The 19,505-nt window shown below is 36.4% G+C and overlaps 1 protein-coding gene across 3 annotated transcripts in view; it reads left to right on the forward strand.

Moving 5' to 3' along the window:
- LOC117334918 overlaps positions 1-16,590 on the forward strand; it is a 47,715-nt gene extending 31,125 nt beyond the window's left edge. For all 3 annotated transcript variants that reach the window (XM_033894764.1, XM_033894765.1, XM_033894763.1), the window contains one exon: positions 14,491-16,590. In XM_033894764.1, coding sequence (XP_033750655.1) covers positions 14,519-15,736 — 1,218 coding nt within the window. In that variant the 5' untranslated portion in view covers positions 14,491-14,518 and the 3' untranslated portion in view covers positions 15,737-16,590. The remainder of the gene's footprint in view (positions 1-14,490) is intronic.
- The last annotated feature ends 2,915 nt before the right edge of the window (positions 16,591-19,505 follow it).

Here is a 19,505-nt window from a genome sequence, read left to right on the forward strand (position 1 = left end):
TGCAAAATATTATGATATTTGACCCAAAATGGCACAATTCTCTACACAATATTTTTTCTGAAACCTATTTAAAATTAAATATCTCTATCCCAAAGACAGAATTAATCTTGTTTGGACATATGTTGTAAATTAAGTTTTTCCGCTATCTTACCTTTTCTGTGGGCTTCCATTTTGCGCTGTAGGCGAAACTAAATTTCCTGTGTAAACACACGTTCGGAAAATCCGGATATTTAAAATCCGGAACCAATTTATTGATTTTTGTTTTAATAAATGTGAAGCCTGTATGTACTACTTCATACTGGATATACCAATTATAGTGTACATTTATTTTTTCATTTTTTATACATATCATAATACAGGAGTTATTTGCTTAACAAAACAATTGCCCATGGCCAGGCTGTCTTACTGTGGTGTGCTACCCAAATATTTCTAGATTACTCTATCAAAACAACATATAAAATTGTCCTTGGTCTACTCTATACAGGACAATCTTAATATTAAGTTTACCTTCACGAAATTTTAAGTCTTTTGTATTTAAACATCCGTGTAAGATGATGAATTACAAGTCGTATATATCACAATAAGTCTGCATTTTATCATATTGCGTAAACAATGTAATCATTCATTCAGGTAATTAAAAATATGTTTCACATAAAGGAAATGCATGCAGGTAAAGCCTTGTCGCATATTATATTCTAGATTTAGATTTGTCTCCGTGACAAAATTGACTCTGCTAGGTGCTCTTATATCAAATATCATAGATTATGATCAACTCTAAAAGTTTCTAAATTCTACAAAGTCAAAGGTGTTGCGCAACCTTAATAGTTTCGATGTCGCCGTAATACTAATTACATATGTAAATCCAATAAAAAAGAGCTGGTCGATATGCATGATTTACTCCTTTCTGTAGTTGGGATGTTTAAAAGAAACTCCCTCTCCTAAAGCATTTGTCTTTGATTGCTTATATTGCTAATGCCGTACCTTCGCTTGCATAAATTGTTTTTGAGTCGCTACCACGGCCATAGTCTTATGTATACAGTACATCGTGTGATCCTGTTGATTACATTATATCTATGTTTAGAAGGTGTAATGATAATATGAAGTAAACATATCATTATCATACAAGCAGTGGTTTGGTTTGGGTTTTTTTTTGGTTTTTTTTTGTTAGTCCTTTCAACAGCTAAGGTCATTTAAGGACGGCCTCCCGTGTGTGCGATTTGAATGCGTGTGATAAGTGCGTATGTGTGTTTTTGTTAAGTATCCTTGTGATAGCCCGGTACTTTTACAAGCAGTGGAAATCACCCAATACAATTGATGGCGAAAAATATTTGGTGACCATCCCTCTTTATCTAGGCAAACATTTTTTATAGTGGTCGGTGAAATAATGGTAGCACACTTGCCTTTCACCATGGCGGCTGGGGTTCGATTCTCCGACTGCACGTGAAATGGCGTGGAATCTAGTACGAACACGTGGGTTTTCTCCAGTAACTTCAGTCTCCTGCCACACAAAGACCTCTCGCGAGCTTCGATCACCGCCCACAAGTGATTGATATAAGTTAATATAACTTGTTCCGGAATTGTTGTAAAATAAATATAAAGTTTACCTTTTTTTTTTTATTATTTATTTCACGTAAAAATTACATCTTGGTACATGTATGTTATGCTATACAGTATACTAGTTAAATTGCGCGTCATTTCCCCGCGGGTTTCTCATGAGTAGGAAGATATAAGGAACATATTCGCTGTTTCCTGAAAGATATCCTCTTACTGTCAATGCCAACAGGGAGCAGCGTTATAACGAACTGAGTCGCGAGACAATTAATGAATGGCTTTATCACGTTGCCTTGGCAGACACCATACAATTAAGAACTTTTAACATGCAATTAAAATCACTGATTAAATATACCGTACAATCAAATATTTCCAGATTACTCTATCAAAACAACATATAGAATTGTCCTTGGTCTACTCTATACAGGAACATTTTAATATTAAATTTTATAGTTTAAGTAACCAAATCACGTAGCTGTTCATAGCGACAAGAACTGTATATTGCATACACCTGTTAACGTTGATGTTTTTACATCAATAGTAAAATAGATTTACGATATAGCAATACATCAGCTTATACCGAACGAAATGATGTTTTACAAAGATATTTTTATGGGTTTTCACAAACACTGTTCACCTTGGTTGATGTTTGTAATATAGACACGTGGATGAGAGTGACGTATCAGGACAGCGCTCTGTTTACGAAACGCTACATGTAAATAAGTGAAAGCCTTAGCTTTATGCTATATTTTATTTTTATTTATTTATTTTTTTTGTTTTTTTTATTTTTTTTTTTTTGCTTCTGTTAGATTATTATTTCACTATGTTGTTTAGCTACATTCGTTTCTATGGCAATCAATGCTGGTGCCTTAATTCATCATTCTGATGATCTGTTTTAATTAGGGTTTGCGCTAAAATTTTGGCATGTCAAATGTAGTTCGTTTGCAGTATATATTCCCAACATACACATGTGGTGTTATATGAGGCGCCCGTGTAAATTGATAATTTAACACTGTAAGTAACATTTCCATGTCTGATGACAGTGCATTAACAGTACTACATGTACGTAGACTGTATATTAATTAGTAACCGAATATTGATTAGTGTGTTTAAATAGCACGAATATCTATACCTGATCATCTAGTCCTACTGGGACATCTGTAATGAGGACGGACTCATTGATCTTTCTAGGTATCGAGGCACTTATACCGTCTTTATATCATGACCCAGATAAAGACTGACCGCTTAATGAGTAATTAAATTCCGTCTCTTTGAAAATATTTAAACGACCGGAATGTTAGCAGTAGCAATCAAGATGATCAAAATACATTCGCGTGAATAAAACTAGTTAATTAAAGTTCAACTAATCAATATATGTTTCCATATTCTTCTGACAATCAGCTGTGCAAATAACAAAACAGGACAGCAGAAAATCGGCCTTAAGAGCGTATAGCAGCATCGTGGCTATTTCATATGATACAGTCTATGAGGGTTTTCTATGAATCATGAAGTCGTGAAATCTCATGGTCAGTCATCAGGATAATGATTATTGTACCGACTACACAATCTAGGGATTCATTAATCCATCGACTAGATCGTCTATATGGTAACGATTCCATTAATCATACAGTGTTAATATAACATTTGGGGCGTAAAGAACGATTCGTATATACCATTGTCAGTAGACTACCATTCCGGATAATTTACCGATATGTAATATTGGAAATAGTCTATTGGAAGTGAGGACAAATTATAAAAATAAATATGGTACTCATGAACACATGGAAAATATCTATAGGCAAATGTCTGGTCGGAAGTCAAATATCGTGGCATTTACGATAAGATCATTACCAGTAACAATCGGTGATATTATAAAGCCGAGAATCATATTAATAGACTGTTGGACATAGAAAACAGGATATGATTTTGAAATGAAAAGGACCAGAATGGAAACATGTTGATATTATTGGAATAATTGTATACTGATCTGTTCTTGAAAACAAAATATGATTAAAAGATACATTTACCGCGCAAGGGGTACCAAATTTGGTTTTAATGCTTCGAGGACATATGTTTTTGATTGTATAGCAGTGCTGTTTATTTCTGGATCAAATAACATGAAATTATTTTCAAATGCGTTGATTACTTTCAGCGTTACGTAACAGTTGATGTGTGTTGTATATATTGTATTGATCTATAATGGTAAATCTGAATATCTTGTGTAATATCATCTTACAACGATTTATAGAAAATCAGCGTTACCAGACAATATTTCTGAAACGTGCACATCGCCTCAGATAAGCTGATTGATGGAGTTATTTTTTTCAGTATCTTATAACTCTATACTATACAAGCTTTTGAAATAATGTATAAAAATCGCGAAAGTATGGGAGTGCTCCTAAAAATAACCAGGAATGTACGTGATAACATTGGGGAAGTCAAGTTAATCAAAGTGTTTAATTTTCATCACAAATGCGTGTTACATGGCACTGTCCATATCTAATATAGACAAGAGCTCTCTGCGCTCCCAACACACCTTGTTGTCTCGTGTTGAAGCCAAAGATTGTTATGATAGGGCAGATATCACCACCTGTAGTGGGAGTGAGCTTGGCATGTTCGACAGGTTGTAGCTGTATAACGCACACAGGCCGCTTACATAAATCTTACGAATATCATCTAGTCCACGTTCGTTGAGAATGCAGACAGAGAGCGTGGAAAAAATCTTTAGGATCATGTGTCTATGAAAGGGCTCCTTCCATCCGGCAATGTCCGAATATTCGTAGCGGAGATATAATGTCCCACCAACGTAGCCTATGCCATTCCAATACCGATATAAGCTAACCATCCAGCTAAACGTCCCTGCACCAAAATAACCACCCAGCTAGATCATTATTCTCAATGATACTTCAAACCTTATGGATGAAATCATTGAACAAATGACGCACAGGGCATTAAAGTTGTTACAGTATTAGTCGAATTTGAAATTATACAACTGTTTCATGAGTCTAGGACTTGACCGAAAAAAAAATGCAAAAATCTAGAAGGATTGATTGGTTTGATTTTTAATTGTTTAACGTTTTATCAACAGCTAGGGTGATTTAAATCAGGACTTCCCTAAGTGCGAGGGACATGCGTGTGGCGAATGTGTTTTGGGAGGCTGAGGTATTTATGTGTTTGCTTCTTTGTGATAGCACGAATCTGATGTCAATACTAAAGCATACTGCCAAAGACACCCAGCAGGACGTCCCACAAGTCACATTATACTGACAACGGGCGAACCAGTCGTTACTTCTAAAAATACTGAGCGCCAAGGAGAAAATACTGAAATAAAAAAATGGCCAAAACTGATGACGCTTTGATCATACAACATACAGGAAAGATAAAAATTAAGAATACTGCATAATTGGTAAATTCCGTGGGACTAGTATTTCGCGGTTACCAAAGCCGGAAACAACACAGAATACCTACATAATAACGAAATCGGAATTCTTACCTAAAAATTGAAATTTCCCGCTAGCATTACCAGCTATTGGGTAGATTTATGTGGAAATCGAAAAGTTGACCGAAAATGCATTCCTCTTATCAAAATTTATTAACAAGACGAAATTTGGTTTATTTTCTTTTAGCAAAATGGTTATTCAAATATTTATTAATATAAACACATTGTCAACGAAGACCAATAATACGAGGTTCCTGGCACATACACAATATATTTCTGGCTAGGCAATATTATCACGACAAGGGTTCAGGATGACGGCCCATTACATTGGCGAGTATACATTATCCTAAGGGCAACGCTATTCTGACAATCATTTTCAATTATTTTAACATCTGGGTCACCAAAATCGCGCCTTAAATAGTGCTTGTATAAGAGAGTGAGTAATTTGAATCGAGGAAAAGCTATAATTACTTGTTAGAAGGGAGAGTTGTCTAAGAGGTTCGCTTTTGTTCAAATACAAATCGCGTCTTACCAATCACGCATACCAATGGGTCGTAGGTGTTTATTAAAACCGGGAGAAATAAGGCGATTTAGCCTTGAGGTCAGTTTGATTGGTTACAGCAATGTTTCGACTGAGCAATTGTCGTAAAAGAACTACTTAATACTACCCTAAGGCTTATTCCTCGTTACTTTTGGCCTCTGCAATGTATTGATGGCCTTAGCTGTCACAGTTAGGCGGTCAAGGGTCGTTTAAGTACATATGCAGCTATGTTCGATCCAGGCTGATCACCAAATTAATCCCTCTAGGACCAATCACATTGGAAATCAGAGACGCTCATCGGATTAAAAGTTCATTGATATTAATTATAACAAGTAGCTGTGTTACTCAGATAATACAGATTTAGCCCTTCTCACATGTTCGTAGCGTGTTGAATACCTAACTAGGGAAGAAAAATCAGGTCACTTACATAATTACCCGTGCTTACATAGGTGAAGAACAGTTTCAACTCATAACAACAAAATATACAGAGCTAAACATGACATACTGTACAATGTGACATAACAAAGTACTACAAAATAAACCCACTACCACAGCTACATCTCCCAGTGACAAAGTAGGGCAAAGTCTGAGTGAATGCAGTCAAAATGTATCACACGCAATTAAAATGCACGCAACGCTTAAAAACACACATTTAATATACATACAGCGACTAAAGAGTATATTAGCGTTTAAACAATAAACATCATGTTTGTTGAAAACATAGTACTCGTACAAGGTATGATAATGACATAAGGACGAAACGTAGCATAAATCCGCATCGTATTGGCATCAGGACTACCCAAAGTATAATTACAGCATGGCATTGGCATAAGGACGAATTAAAGCATAAGTACTGCATGGCTTTGACACAAGGCCGAATCAAAGCATAAGTAAAGCATATAATGTGTACAGTGTGGTATTGGCGTAAGGGCGAACCATAGCATAAGTACAGCGTGGCATTGGCATAAGGGCGAACCATAGCATAAGTACAGCGTGGCATTAGCATAAGGGCGAACCATAGCATAAGTACAGCGTGGCATTGGCATAAGGGCGAACCATAGCATAAGTACAGCGTGGCATTGGCATAAGGGCGAACCATAGCATAAGTACAACATGGCGGTGATATAGGGAAAAAGCATAATGGCGTTGGAACAAGGACAAATATATACAACAGGGTTAAAAATAAAGATAAAGAATATTAAGTAGTGTAAATTGTCTTCTGCGATGATAAGGAGACGCGGCTCTAATGGGATGATCACTTTGGTCAGTAAGACAGGGAAGGCCTACAATATAACAGTTGGATCTAGTAAGTATTCCCAATGTTATTGCGTGTAATGGTTAGTTCGCGTTATATTTACCTCATGGCCGATCGCTAGCTGGTACACGAGTCTAGTGCCACCAATGACGGTGGCGGCCATCAAGCTTCATTAAGATCTGAATAATAACTTAGGGTTATACAGCATTGCTCTTTCTTATTGGGATGTATTACTGGATGATAATGGATTCTTGGGAAACCGAATCAAATTACATTGGCGTTAATAATTCTACAAAATGTTTGCCTAGTTCAACAGAGATATGTCTCCGACAGTTTCTTGCAATGAACAGCATATTGATAGAAAGTCATTTAATTATCCGTCATAATCTACGGTGATTGTCTCTTTGATGAGGTGGTCGATTGGGTCGTGGTAAGCCACGGAACCGTCACTGGACCGATAATAACCTGGCACATTCGGATTCAACAGGAGTAGCACCTAACCAACGCACACTGTGCGGCTATAGTTTTAATTAAAGTGTACAAATGTTATTATATGAGTTTTGTAGTCATATTTTGTATCACAGTTGATATTCAACGTAAGATATTATTTTATATTAGAAAACAATTCCCTTCTATTAATTAAACTATTGATAAAACAAGCATAGTCATATGTGACCTTCCAATGAAGGCAATGCAAATGTCATATATGACAGTTGGTCGCTAAATCCAGGTTCATGTAACTAGTATAGTAAATAACCTTGGGAGGGGGAAATATGGTCAGATATGAGAGGGAGTCGCTTAATTCGGGTGGTCATTAAGGCTGGTTTAACTGTATATGGTAAGTCACCATTGCACTATGGAGGTACAGTATTGCAATTCCATGATTGAAAAAGAATAGCCACCTGATATTGAGGGTATTGGTTAATTGAAACTAGGAAAGGATTATGTGGCATGGTGTTTCGGGGAGGTTGTGAGGTTTTCATAATCTCGAGATCTGAGAGTATAGCCTATACTTTCACTCTATTCGCGAACTACTAATCTTCTGGCACGCAGTGTTCACAACTTGTATGGTTAACCGGGCAGCAAAAACAATTACTTCAAACCAGCTAGCCTGATATACAACTGTGAAAATTAATTAAAGAAATAGATTACTAGATAGTCGATTCTTTTGTTCGAATTGCTCATGATCAAGAGCTAGAGAATGATCTAGCAGTAAAAACAACCGGTTTGTTTGTCAGAAAGTCTGAGCATGGGGACGTCGTGCCCGTTCATTGTGAAAAGAAGAAATTAAAAAAAGATAACTTCCATTTGAGATGGCGTTTCTCTATATTCGCTTCATTGACGATAAAAGCTTTTTCTCGTTAGCAATTAATTTGTTATGATGTAACAGCAATGCAACCGTTAGATGAAAAAAAATATTAAATTGTTGATGGAGACATATGTGGTCAGCAGACGGGAATCTCTGAAAGACATAGAATGTCGTCACGATCTGCTAATGAGAATGCCGTGAATTGTCGTCGATTCACCCGTGGGTTTAGTTACGCGACAAACATTTCCGGCCATTGTAGAGTTAACGGCGAGTTGTCATTGCGTGATGCACCCAAGCTGCTATGTAAGTGTTTTAAATGCTCTTTAAGTGTACTGTGTTCCATAAAGCGTTCAATAAATTGGTTATGACAGAACAGTAGTCGCCTTAAACGCTTCGAGATATGAGTTAGTGACGGATGTTTTATTACTAACGCCATTAGCCTCAGACCCATGCATGACATAAACAAGAGAGAGAGGCATAGGAACAATGCCTACCTTACGTTGCTTAATTGTTGTTTAGTTTCACGTGATTATACTTAAGTGGTATTTGTATCAACTGAATAGATAATGTGGCCTTGACAAAAGGTTCCGTTAAATATGTTTGTCGATGTTCGACACTTATTTGTATCGGTTGTATTCTTGTGATAACGTTTATATTGCAACTGTTGAATGTCAAAATAATTGCAGTGTTACATCTGATCATCAGAAGTCCGTTAAACATCAACATGTCGATAAAACCATCATTAGAGGCACCCAATGTTTTTTTTTAATGAAAATGAAACCACACTAATTGTAAAAAGATGCATCTAAAATATTGTGCTTTACTTAGACAGAAAGTTTTGTTTTAAAAAAAAATCAGCTCCAATTCTAAAACACAATCTGTCGTAAATATACGAATGGAGTACCAAGTCGACTATCAATCAATCGTACTACCAATTCAAATAGAAGTCGCGTCACTCATTCGCAGCTCACTGGTCGACTTGACCACATATATAGAAAATCCTGACAGATTTTGGGATAGATCATCGGTTCGTGTCCCTTGTACGCATATTGGACTTGTATGTAAAAGCACTGTTGTGTATATTTGGCAAGACTTCGTCACCAGGACAAGGAAATATGATGTTTTAGATTAACAAGAAACAGCATGTTCAGAGGATGACCAATACATCTTCGATAAATTATTTAATATTAATCTAATTTAATGTTGTAACTTAATTAATGAAGGTTTTTATGATAATTTGATTTTATTTCTGTTGCAAAAATTTGGGCATGAAGTTTAAAGTTTCATGCAATAGATTCCACATGTAATTACAATACTTTAGCTGCACTCGCTTCATAATGTATCGAAAGCTGATTAATTTTCATTGATGTTAGTGAAGGCCGTTAAACTATGTTAATTTAGAAAAGGTCGACTTGCTTTTGCATTACCATTAACGTACATTTTTTTGAGTAGACGCAGTCAAACATCCATTTCTTAACAAGATTGCAATATTCTGATAAGGTACTAAAATGACAACTCTTTTTTTCCGGTAAGTATGGTTCTGAAAACAACGATATGTAAATCTTATTATACATGTACAATATACACCTAGAATAATGTGTGTTGTGGAAGCCTATCTGTAAATTTATACAGGATGTGTTGTATTATTACTATTAATCATCTGTGAATTGGGGTTGTTTAAGCATTGTGTAAAGTGGGATGTTTCAGCCCTCTGTGAGGTGAAAAGTTTCAACACTCTGTATAGTGAAGTGTTTCAATACTCTGTACAGTGGAGTGTTTCAACACTGTGAAGTGGATTGTTTCAATACTCTGTTTAGTGGAGTGTTTCAACACTGTGAAGTGGAGTGTTTCAATACTCTGTTTAGTGGGGTGTTTCAACACTCTGTATAGCGGAGTGTTTCAATACTCTGTGAAGTGGAGTGTTTCAATACTCTGTATAGTGGAGTGTTTCAACACTGTGAAGTGGAGTGTTTGAATACGCTGTATAGTGGGGTGTTTAAATACGCTGTATAGCGGAGTGTTTCAATACTCTGTAAAGTAGAACACTCTGTGAAGTGGGGCGTTTCAGCAATTCGTATAGTGGAGTGTTTCAGCACTCTGTATAGTGGAGTGTTTCAACACGCTGTGCAGTGGGATGTTTAAGCACTCTGTGAAGTTAAGTGTTTCAACACTCTGTATAGTGGGGTGTTTCAGCACTCTGTGAAGTGGAGTGTTTCAGCACTCTGTGAAGTTGGGTGTTTCAACACTCTGTATAGTGGGGTGTTTCAGCACTCTGTGAAGTGGAGTGTTTCAGCACTCTGTGAAGTTGGGTGTTTCAGTACGCTGTGCAGTGGGATGTGCCAGCATTCTGTAGAGTGATATCTCTTTACTCCTCATAACAATTTCCAGCTGCACACTCCGGTAGGCTGATTATATTTATCGAGATGTAAACTCGTGACTTGCATATCTTAAAACTCTTGCATTGATAACCACGTAAATACACACCTTTCACTTACGTGAATCGTTATATTAACAATGCCTTTTATGTACAATTTATGAGCCGAGCTCATTCGCTGTATGATGAAATGATGGCATGAATACATTAAGTGATTCATATTGCTATTTTGTCAACATGATTGCTCTATCATCTTTGTCTGGTCGTGGCGGATCATTGCTGTCTAAAAGTGTAAAAGAATATATCAATGTTTCGATCCTACCATAAGACGGACCAAAGCGTCAACACTGGGGACATGTTAACACGAACTATTAAGATATTAAAAGTGAAACATTCAATTAATAAAGATCAAAATGCATAAAAAAAAGAAAATGTAATAAATACGTAGAGCGTTTTTCTCGAAAACGTTCCCAGCCTACTGACTGGTTTGTTTGTTCGTTAGTTCTGTATTCTGTATTTTGATTGGTTAAACACGAGAAAATGACATGAACAAGTGAAAAATGTCACAGGTACAGTTTATTGTATTTAAACTCCACTAAAATATATCAACACCTAAGCCTTTTGCAATGCTTTAAAGGTGTTAACTGAACGTTAGTGTTTTGTATAAATGTAGAAAATGAAAGGTCTGTGAACATCAGCATTAAAATAAAAATGCTGAATGACTTTAAGTTTCAATTCAATCGAAGACAAAAGAAAAAACGGAAATGATTTATTTCAATGTTTCCCAACCTCAGGATCATAACACAAATATCCAGTAATTGCAGCTCAGGAAAAACATCACCAACTTTCTAGATTTGTCAAGAGTGATTGATTTCTTCCAACGCCTCTTAGTTTTAGCTGTTTTCATTGACACACCCATCCTTATAACATTCGTGGCCAGACATTGTCAAAGCCACGAGTTCTAACACAGCTATCGACAGGGTATTATTTACATAGTATTGGTGATATATCTGCTGACGTTCTCGCTTGCTTGAAGCGATAAAGGGAACACGTTCTATCTCAGTTCTCCGCGATCTACGTAGTGAGTATGGTGCACTGCTTAACTGTGCAATTGCTTTCCTCGTGTTTTATTTAATTTATGTTATAATTTCTCCAATGTATCGAACTATATGATTTACTGAGGTACAGGAAAATTATGTTGGTTTATTAAGCATTCCTTATCTCGTTGATTCTTTAACCCCAATTCGCTTATCGGTTAGCTATTATTCCCTACCGGTGAAACCGTGGAGTCCATACGTTTCTTCTACATCCGTCTTGTCCGAATGTACGTATGTACATTGTATGTACACTAAAGATTGTCAGTGCTCTAGGCGCTTCATTCATTGTGGGAGTTCTATTAAACTTCAAACAATGATGAAAGGTCATAATTTCCGGGACATGTTTAAGTTGCAGGGTTTTTGGGTCAAGGTCAAGGTCAAGGTCACTTTTAGCATTTTAGTGTGAGCCGGTATGGCACATGTATTGCTCTAGAAATAGTCAATACGCTTGTTTTGTTTGAAATCGGAGTATGTTTTGATTAAGGTTCCTATGCGTTTGTGTCCGGTAGATAAAAGGAATAATATTGACAGCCTACAAGGTATTGATATATCTCCGGGAGTTTTCGTAACTTATTTACTCTAACTGAATTATTGGTTTTCCACGGAATATCTGTTGATTTATTGGCCAGATTGTATGTCGATAAAATAGGTATTAAACGTGTGATATATTGTATTAAAGTCCACGATACAGCAACAGTATATCTAACAATGGAAATAAATATCACACCACGTAAAGACACAAAGCCTGTTAAAACGGACATGTGTAATAACTGAATATTTTAAGATCAATGTCAAGGTCAAGAATTAATACTACACACCTAAGCATCTTCTTTAATTAATTACAAGTAGAAATATAACGTTTGTTTAGATTTATTGTTTAGCTGATGACATTGATATTTTAGTATGTCCAATATCCGCTTGAGGTGATGGACCGAAGAAGGAATGTTTCGTTTTAGCTTCATAATATTATTGGTCTTTATATGATACACACAACTGGTTGAAAAACGTTTTACATTTTTCGCTGGGAAAGACACAATTCGGGGTCATCTAAACAGTAATTTCAGGGAAGTTTTAGAAGATACTATAATAAATTTTTAACATAAATATCTTGATCAATTGTTAGATTGCATCATGGCTAATTATGACCCATGCTGTTGACATTGAATTTGTTAAGTTACTTGCAAATTACGACAAAATATGCAAAAAATACATTCAGCTAGCTCATGTGTATCACATATATTGTGCAAAATAAATATACTGTTGTGTGCTATAGACACAGCATACCTGAATAATCATTTATAAGGTGCTTTGATTATTTGTGTAAGTTATACTTGTTCGCTAAAACATATTACCACAACGTAACTATACAGAAGAAAATATTGGCATATATAGCATATTATTCATGATTTCAGAAGATAAACATTTTGTATATTGCATGACTAGTTTTGCACGAGAATATTTGTTCGTTTTTAAAATTCAGCATTATTTTCCTATATAGATGATCGTTTAGAAACAATTTAGATCCTGCTTTTACAATTGACGCGTTGCGTTTGTCAATTATCAGAACTTCAGTCAGGAGTAAAGCAAAACTCGTTTAAGGATGTAAAGTATGGCTGATGTGATTGACTGAAATACCCAACGAAAAATAATACTGTTGTTACAATTATGTTGTAACACCACATAGTAAACTGTTTCGATTTGTAAAGGAAACTTTCCCGACAAACAGACTTTAGTGTCTGTCGAGTGTGAAGTGGCGACGGTTTGCTAGATATCACTGCAGTAAGTTAGAGCCTGATAACTCCCTAAGTCTCTTTCCGGATTTCTAAAGATGAATATATTCATAATGGTCCACATTCCGTTGTCTGACCAAAATTCGTCATGTGGCATTATTGTGTGGACACAGCTCAAACAGCCAGCATAATACATCTTGGCGTAACCGTAGATAACTAGATTGATTTGAGTGGAAACCTATTCTATACATAAAAACATACGGTCCCTGGTGATGTATGTTGTGTCCGCAACCCTTATCATTGTTAGTAATAGTTATTGCGGGGATGTTTCTATATAAAGATTTGCATATCAAAGCTTATAATGCCAATACCGATATATAAGAGAATTGTAGCCTATGTTATGGTTGGCTGATTCTGACTTCAGGATGACATTCGAAGAATAGTATTATAGAACATGATAACGTCACAGATGAGCACGCGTGATATTTGAGACCCCCATGCGGAGCCGCTCTAGCTGTCCTTTCTGATCGCCCATCCCATCATATATTCCATTGTGGGAGTCAAAACTCATCTCGAGAAGGGCAACCACCCCCGATTTAGATGCTTAAATGTCAGCTTTAGTGTTTTCATTGTTTACCAGACATTTCATTAGATGTACAATGAATATATATATATATATGTATATTATATACTATACTACTGTATATCCAATCTCCACGTAACCAGTGATGTGCTGCACAATAGTGAGTGTAGTTGTACCTATACGCTCTCGACAATCCTATCTTAGTTGAATTACATGATGTGATAAGCTGTTTACCCAGGTCATTGTTATGAGTGATTTCACGATTAATTCCGTTAACAACTCTTCGTTTCCTATAGGTACTAAATTGCTTAATATCGCAAATCGTTATTATATATCCCTGTAACATGCGTTCTCCTACGAAATAGCGTAACTTGATATGGGATTTTAATTATCTAAATACATTCTGGAGTGTATTTCACATGTTAACAGCAAAAGGCATTGCACCTCGCGTTCGATACCGTGTTCTGTGTTTTTTGCATACTGCTTCTGCAGCAACAGTATAATACCAATTGTAACATGATAAGATCTAGACCTATCTGAAACTAACTGGACTTCGTGGGTTTTTAAATGCTTAATACACATATACTAATGATATTTTTAATATTTTCCAGGTTCCCATTCCATGATGTGTCAAGTGCTATGAGGTTGGTAGAAATGATGAACACAAGCATGGCGGAGACGCCGGAGTACACTTACCATGAGAACGCCACGCCGGAATGGCTTAAAGGTCCGTGTCCTAGGACAGACAACTTCACGAGCCCTAGCTGGAACTGGTTTCTGTGTATAAGTGTCATCAACACTCCGCTAGCCTCTTTCCTGGATCGTTACGTCACGCCTATGTGGCTGGTCATTGGGTTTGTGGGAAATATTATCACAATGAAAATTTGGTCACATCGACGGATGAAGCACATCAATACTTCTGCATTGTACCTGACTGTGCTGGCATCCACTGACCTACTACTACTGTTCCTCTACATCCAACGTTACCTCCATTTTACATGGGGGCTTCCCACTATCGACGTGCCCATATGGTGCCCAACTTTCTTCGTCTTTTATATGTTCGCACAGTACATGAGTCCATTACTCGTGTTTGGATTTACAACAGAAAGATTCGTATCTATAGTCAAACCATTTAAAAGCGAACGATTTTCTCGGCATCAGCGTGCACCCAAAGAAATTTTTGCTATTGCAATATTTGCGTTTGGTCTGTCACTACCACAAGCTCATGGCTGGGTGTACAAAGATTCTGCGTGCGGCGGGTCACAGACGAAATTCTTTGAATATTGGACGTGGATCACGGACGTACTTCTATTCTGTGTAGTACCTATTGCCACGTTCTTTCTTAATCTTTTTGTTCTCAGAGTTGCAGCAAAAGCATCGGAACTGCGTAGAGAATCTACTTTGGGTCATTACGAAAATGATTCCCTTTCCGCGCGATCGTTGTCACGACGCTCAAGAATAAGGCCCTCTACAGTGACGCTACTGTGCATATCTTTTTATAGAATTTTTACTACACTTCCGGTGGCTATTTTGTTTGCGTTACAGTTCAGTGTTCCGGAAGGATCATATGATATTCCGGTGTACGAAATGGGCAGCGATTCCCAGTGGAGGGACTACTTCTCCTGGTACACGGCTAAAACCATTATCGACACCATCGGTCTGTCGCAATATTCTTGCAACATCTTCATCTACTTGCTCACAGCAAGGCATTTCAGACACGAATTCGTCAACACGTTCCGAATAACTGCATGTTGTGGCCCAGAAAAGAAGCCTGGCAGTTTCCATCGGCATACGTTCCTCACAAATGGTGGCGGCTATGGCGGGGCGTCGACGCGGATTACAGAAACTGATATGTGAGCTATAGAAAAAGAAATAAACATCAGAACAGAACTCAAAATAAAAATCTCCTGAATGGATTCCTGAATAAGTGTTTGATCAAATATGTGTGTGTATAGATCAGGCAAGACATAAATACTAGGGTCTATTTCGGCTTCTTTTTCACGACAGGAAGGGAGTGTATTCGGAATCGTCAAGCTTGGTATCTTTTCCAAACTTCTAAACGATAGTCTAGCGAGGACACAAAACAATCCATATATCTGATGAACTTCGTATCCACGAAAATTTCTAACAATATCTATGTTCTCCCCACAGGGGTTACAATGTCAATAATATGATTCCTATATGGTGGAAATAAATCGGAGAGAATGCTGTGTACTGTGAACAAATGGTGATAAAACTTATTGTATTGTGATGTTCATAATAAATAGTGAGCAAGTACAACATTGCTCATGATACAAGGTTCGTTACAGAACTTGCTGCAGCGGACTCAACTGTCCAATATGGAAATCCGTAGTGCAGATGCTTAATAAATGTTACTATCGTTCAAATTTCGGTGATTTTGGTGCATATCATTGACAGAAAAAACTGCTTTTCTCAGAGAGACTGCTTAAACTCACTTACATACAACTCTATGGTAGCTATTTTACACAAATCTTCGCTACTTAGTACACTGTGTATTCCTGGGAACTGCGCTTATTTTAATGGAATATTATTTATCTTATATCGTACAGGACGAAGTATTTGTATTCCGCTAACGAAGGTAATGTCTCAAACATTAGAATCTAATCCATATATTTCGTAAGTGTTAGATATATTTGATTACATGGCCGCATGGAGAGATGAAAATCTATCAATAAATTTGTTATTTATCTTTAAAAAATGGTATTTATCATTTCAAATAAATTGAATTAAATGCAAGTGATAAGTTTTATTGTGAAAAGGTTTTAATACAATTGTTAAATTCCGTACAATATCAATCTTCTAAGTGTATGAAGAAGTAAAAATGTTTTCCCTGGAAGTCAACAATATCCAGGCGACTCTCACTATAGTGCTGTCGTTGACCATACTACCGTCTATAACGTCACACTTCCTACGAAAGAAATCCCACCACGTGACCTCAACTATCTAATGGAATTCTCATATTTTTATCAAATGTGTAATAACACTTAATGTCGACTTCTGGTAAACAATGAGACATGTTATTATTAGTGAAGTATTGTAATCTGATCCCTCGTTTTCTCTGAAGCGGTACTGTTTTATCTCTATATGAAATACGAAGTTTAATATCATTATATAATTCAAAAAAATTCAACATTGGAATCGGTATGAGAAACAATATGTTGCTTTATCCTTGTACATGATATTAGGCTAATATCAATATTTTATTGAAAACAAATCAAGATGCTGTCATGATAACTCACGCCCGACAATCAGGATAAGACGACCTGTATAGTTATAGTTATACTGTACAGTGCAGTTTTCTACATAATTTTGATACAGAGCACTTAAACACATATCGCTAAATTCTATTGGGAATCTTGATTTTGAACAAGAAATGTACTTTTAATGACTTGCAAACGCATTCAGATGATAATATTATTTCAATTATAATCGATTTGCATTCTATTTATCTAGATAAACGCGAGCTCATCCCTCGTAGATATACATCAGACGAACAGGACCCCGCTCAGGTTGAGACAATGAGATATAAATCCTTGAGGGAGATTCTTCTGGAATTTATTGACATTATAAGTCTTCAGCCCCTCCCATCCAGATTTTGAAATTTCGAAATATTGTTTGATCTGTTTCGGATTGGGTCGCCTCCTACATTCACTTAGGCCCTTAGCATCAATGACTGTCTTAGAAGGACGAAACAGCTGTATGATGTCCCTAGCATCACTGACTGTCCTAGAAGGACGAAACAGCTATATGATGTCCCTAGCATCACTGACTGTCCTAGAAGGACGAAACAGCTATATGATGTCCCTAGCATCACTGACTGTCCTACATAGGACGAAACAGTTGTATGATGTTCCTGACATTACTCACAGGTTATAGGAAGACGAAACAGCTGTATGATCTCCCTAAAAGGATTTATCAACCTGAGAAAGTGATATTTCTTTCGAAGGCTGATAAATCTCCGTATTCACATGAAAAGAGGTTGATAACTGCTGTATTATACAATGATATTTTACTTGCTTTAAAGCAAAAGTTGTTCGTCAACATTCATTTGAAGGAAGACGGTTTCATTGTCATTTTCCTCCATTTAGAAGCACGGGACAGTACATGACGTTTCCATGGTTCTCCTACATTAATGTTTTGCATTATTTACGTTCAAGATTCTCGCTACTTCCTCCTCGGAAACATTTCCAAAATGCGTTTTTTCCGTTTTGTTTACGCATATCATGACTGAAGCGACCGAGTTGCCTGCTATATTTAATGTACGGAGTTAATTTTTACTGACGTCTGATTGGTCAATAATTTACAGCGGGTTTTTTGGATTAAGTTATTAACCTGCGATGCTCACGGTGGGGTTTTGAATTTAAATATTAACCTCTCGTACAAATTTTAGTCATTGCATGTTTATATTGTATCTAATTTTGACCTGTGAAGACTGTTTAGACCAATCAGCGATGAGTAAATAGTGTAGTCAGATGATAATCGCCGTTGTCTAACCCGAGGATCTACATGGTTATATTATCAAATATCGACCCGAAGGATTGCAGTTTCATTGCAACTTCCTCAAGGGGGGAGATTATTTCTCTCCTTTCATACTTTGATCCAGTTGTTAAAATGATTATCAGCTTCATGACAACACCAAGAAATCATCAAGATTTTTTTCTTCTAAATATACAATTTTGATGTCTAACATGATGCCTACTAACTATTGTGCATGTGACGGCGTAAGAGCCTTAACCATGGGGTTTGCTCACCTTGTCTAACTCGGAGGGGTGAATATTATTCTTCTTATTTTTTTTTTATTTTTTTATTTTTTTTTTTTATTATTATTTTTTTTTTTGGACTCATCCCATTATCCATTTTTAAACATGATGTCCCATAAATGCAACGCAATATAGACGTTGCACGATTGAATTATCGGCGTTACGTCATTGCAATATTAATATAACTCAAATAACACAAGCAGTCTTTCATAGCTTAGAGGTTGACGTAGAAATCATACATTAGAGATTATCACAAAAATCACACAATAGGTTTATTAAAAAAGAAATCAATCGCTTGTTGTTCATTGAAAAGAAATCACCCAAAAGAGGTTAATTGATACAGAAATTACAAACTAAAGGTTAATTGAAAAAGAAATCACTCACCTCACTAGAGGCTAACTGAAAAAGAAATCACTCACTATTGAAAAATTGAAAAGAAATCACCCACAAGAGGTAAATTGAGGGGAAAATCACTCACAGAGGTTAATCGACATATAAATCACACGATAGAGGTTCATTGGCGGAGAAATCCTAAACCAGGGGCTGACAGAGAAATCACAATATAGGTGACAGAAATATCTTGAACGGGTGAAAGGGGAAAGATGTTTGTGAATGATTGGACAAAGTACTGTCTGTACTCTAGGAAAGATCAGAAAATTATTTTTTCTCAGCGAGTAGGCGAAACTGAGACATTGATAGCAGTATATTACATAGTCCAGGTATCGTTACATATAGTTGAATTAATGAATCATCTAATATTGACGAAATAATTATCATTTAATTGTATCTAACTTAACCACAGAGGGGTAAGATCTACCATCCGTAACATTAATTTATTGTTATCC

The sequence above is a fragment of the Pecten maximus genome, chromosome 9 (assembly GCF_902652985.1).
Source record: "Pecten maximus chromosome 9, xPecMax1.1, whole genome shotgun sequence".
In the NCBI taxonomy this organism is placed as follows: domain Eukaryota; kingdom Metazoa; phylum Mollusca; class Bivalvia; order Pectinida; family Pectinidae; genus Pecten; species Pecten maximus.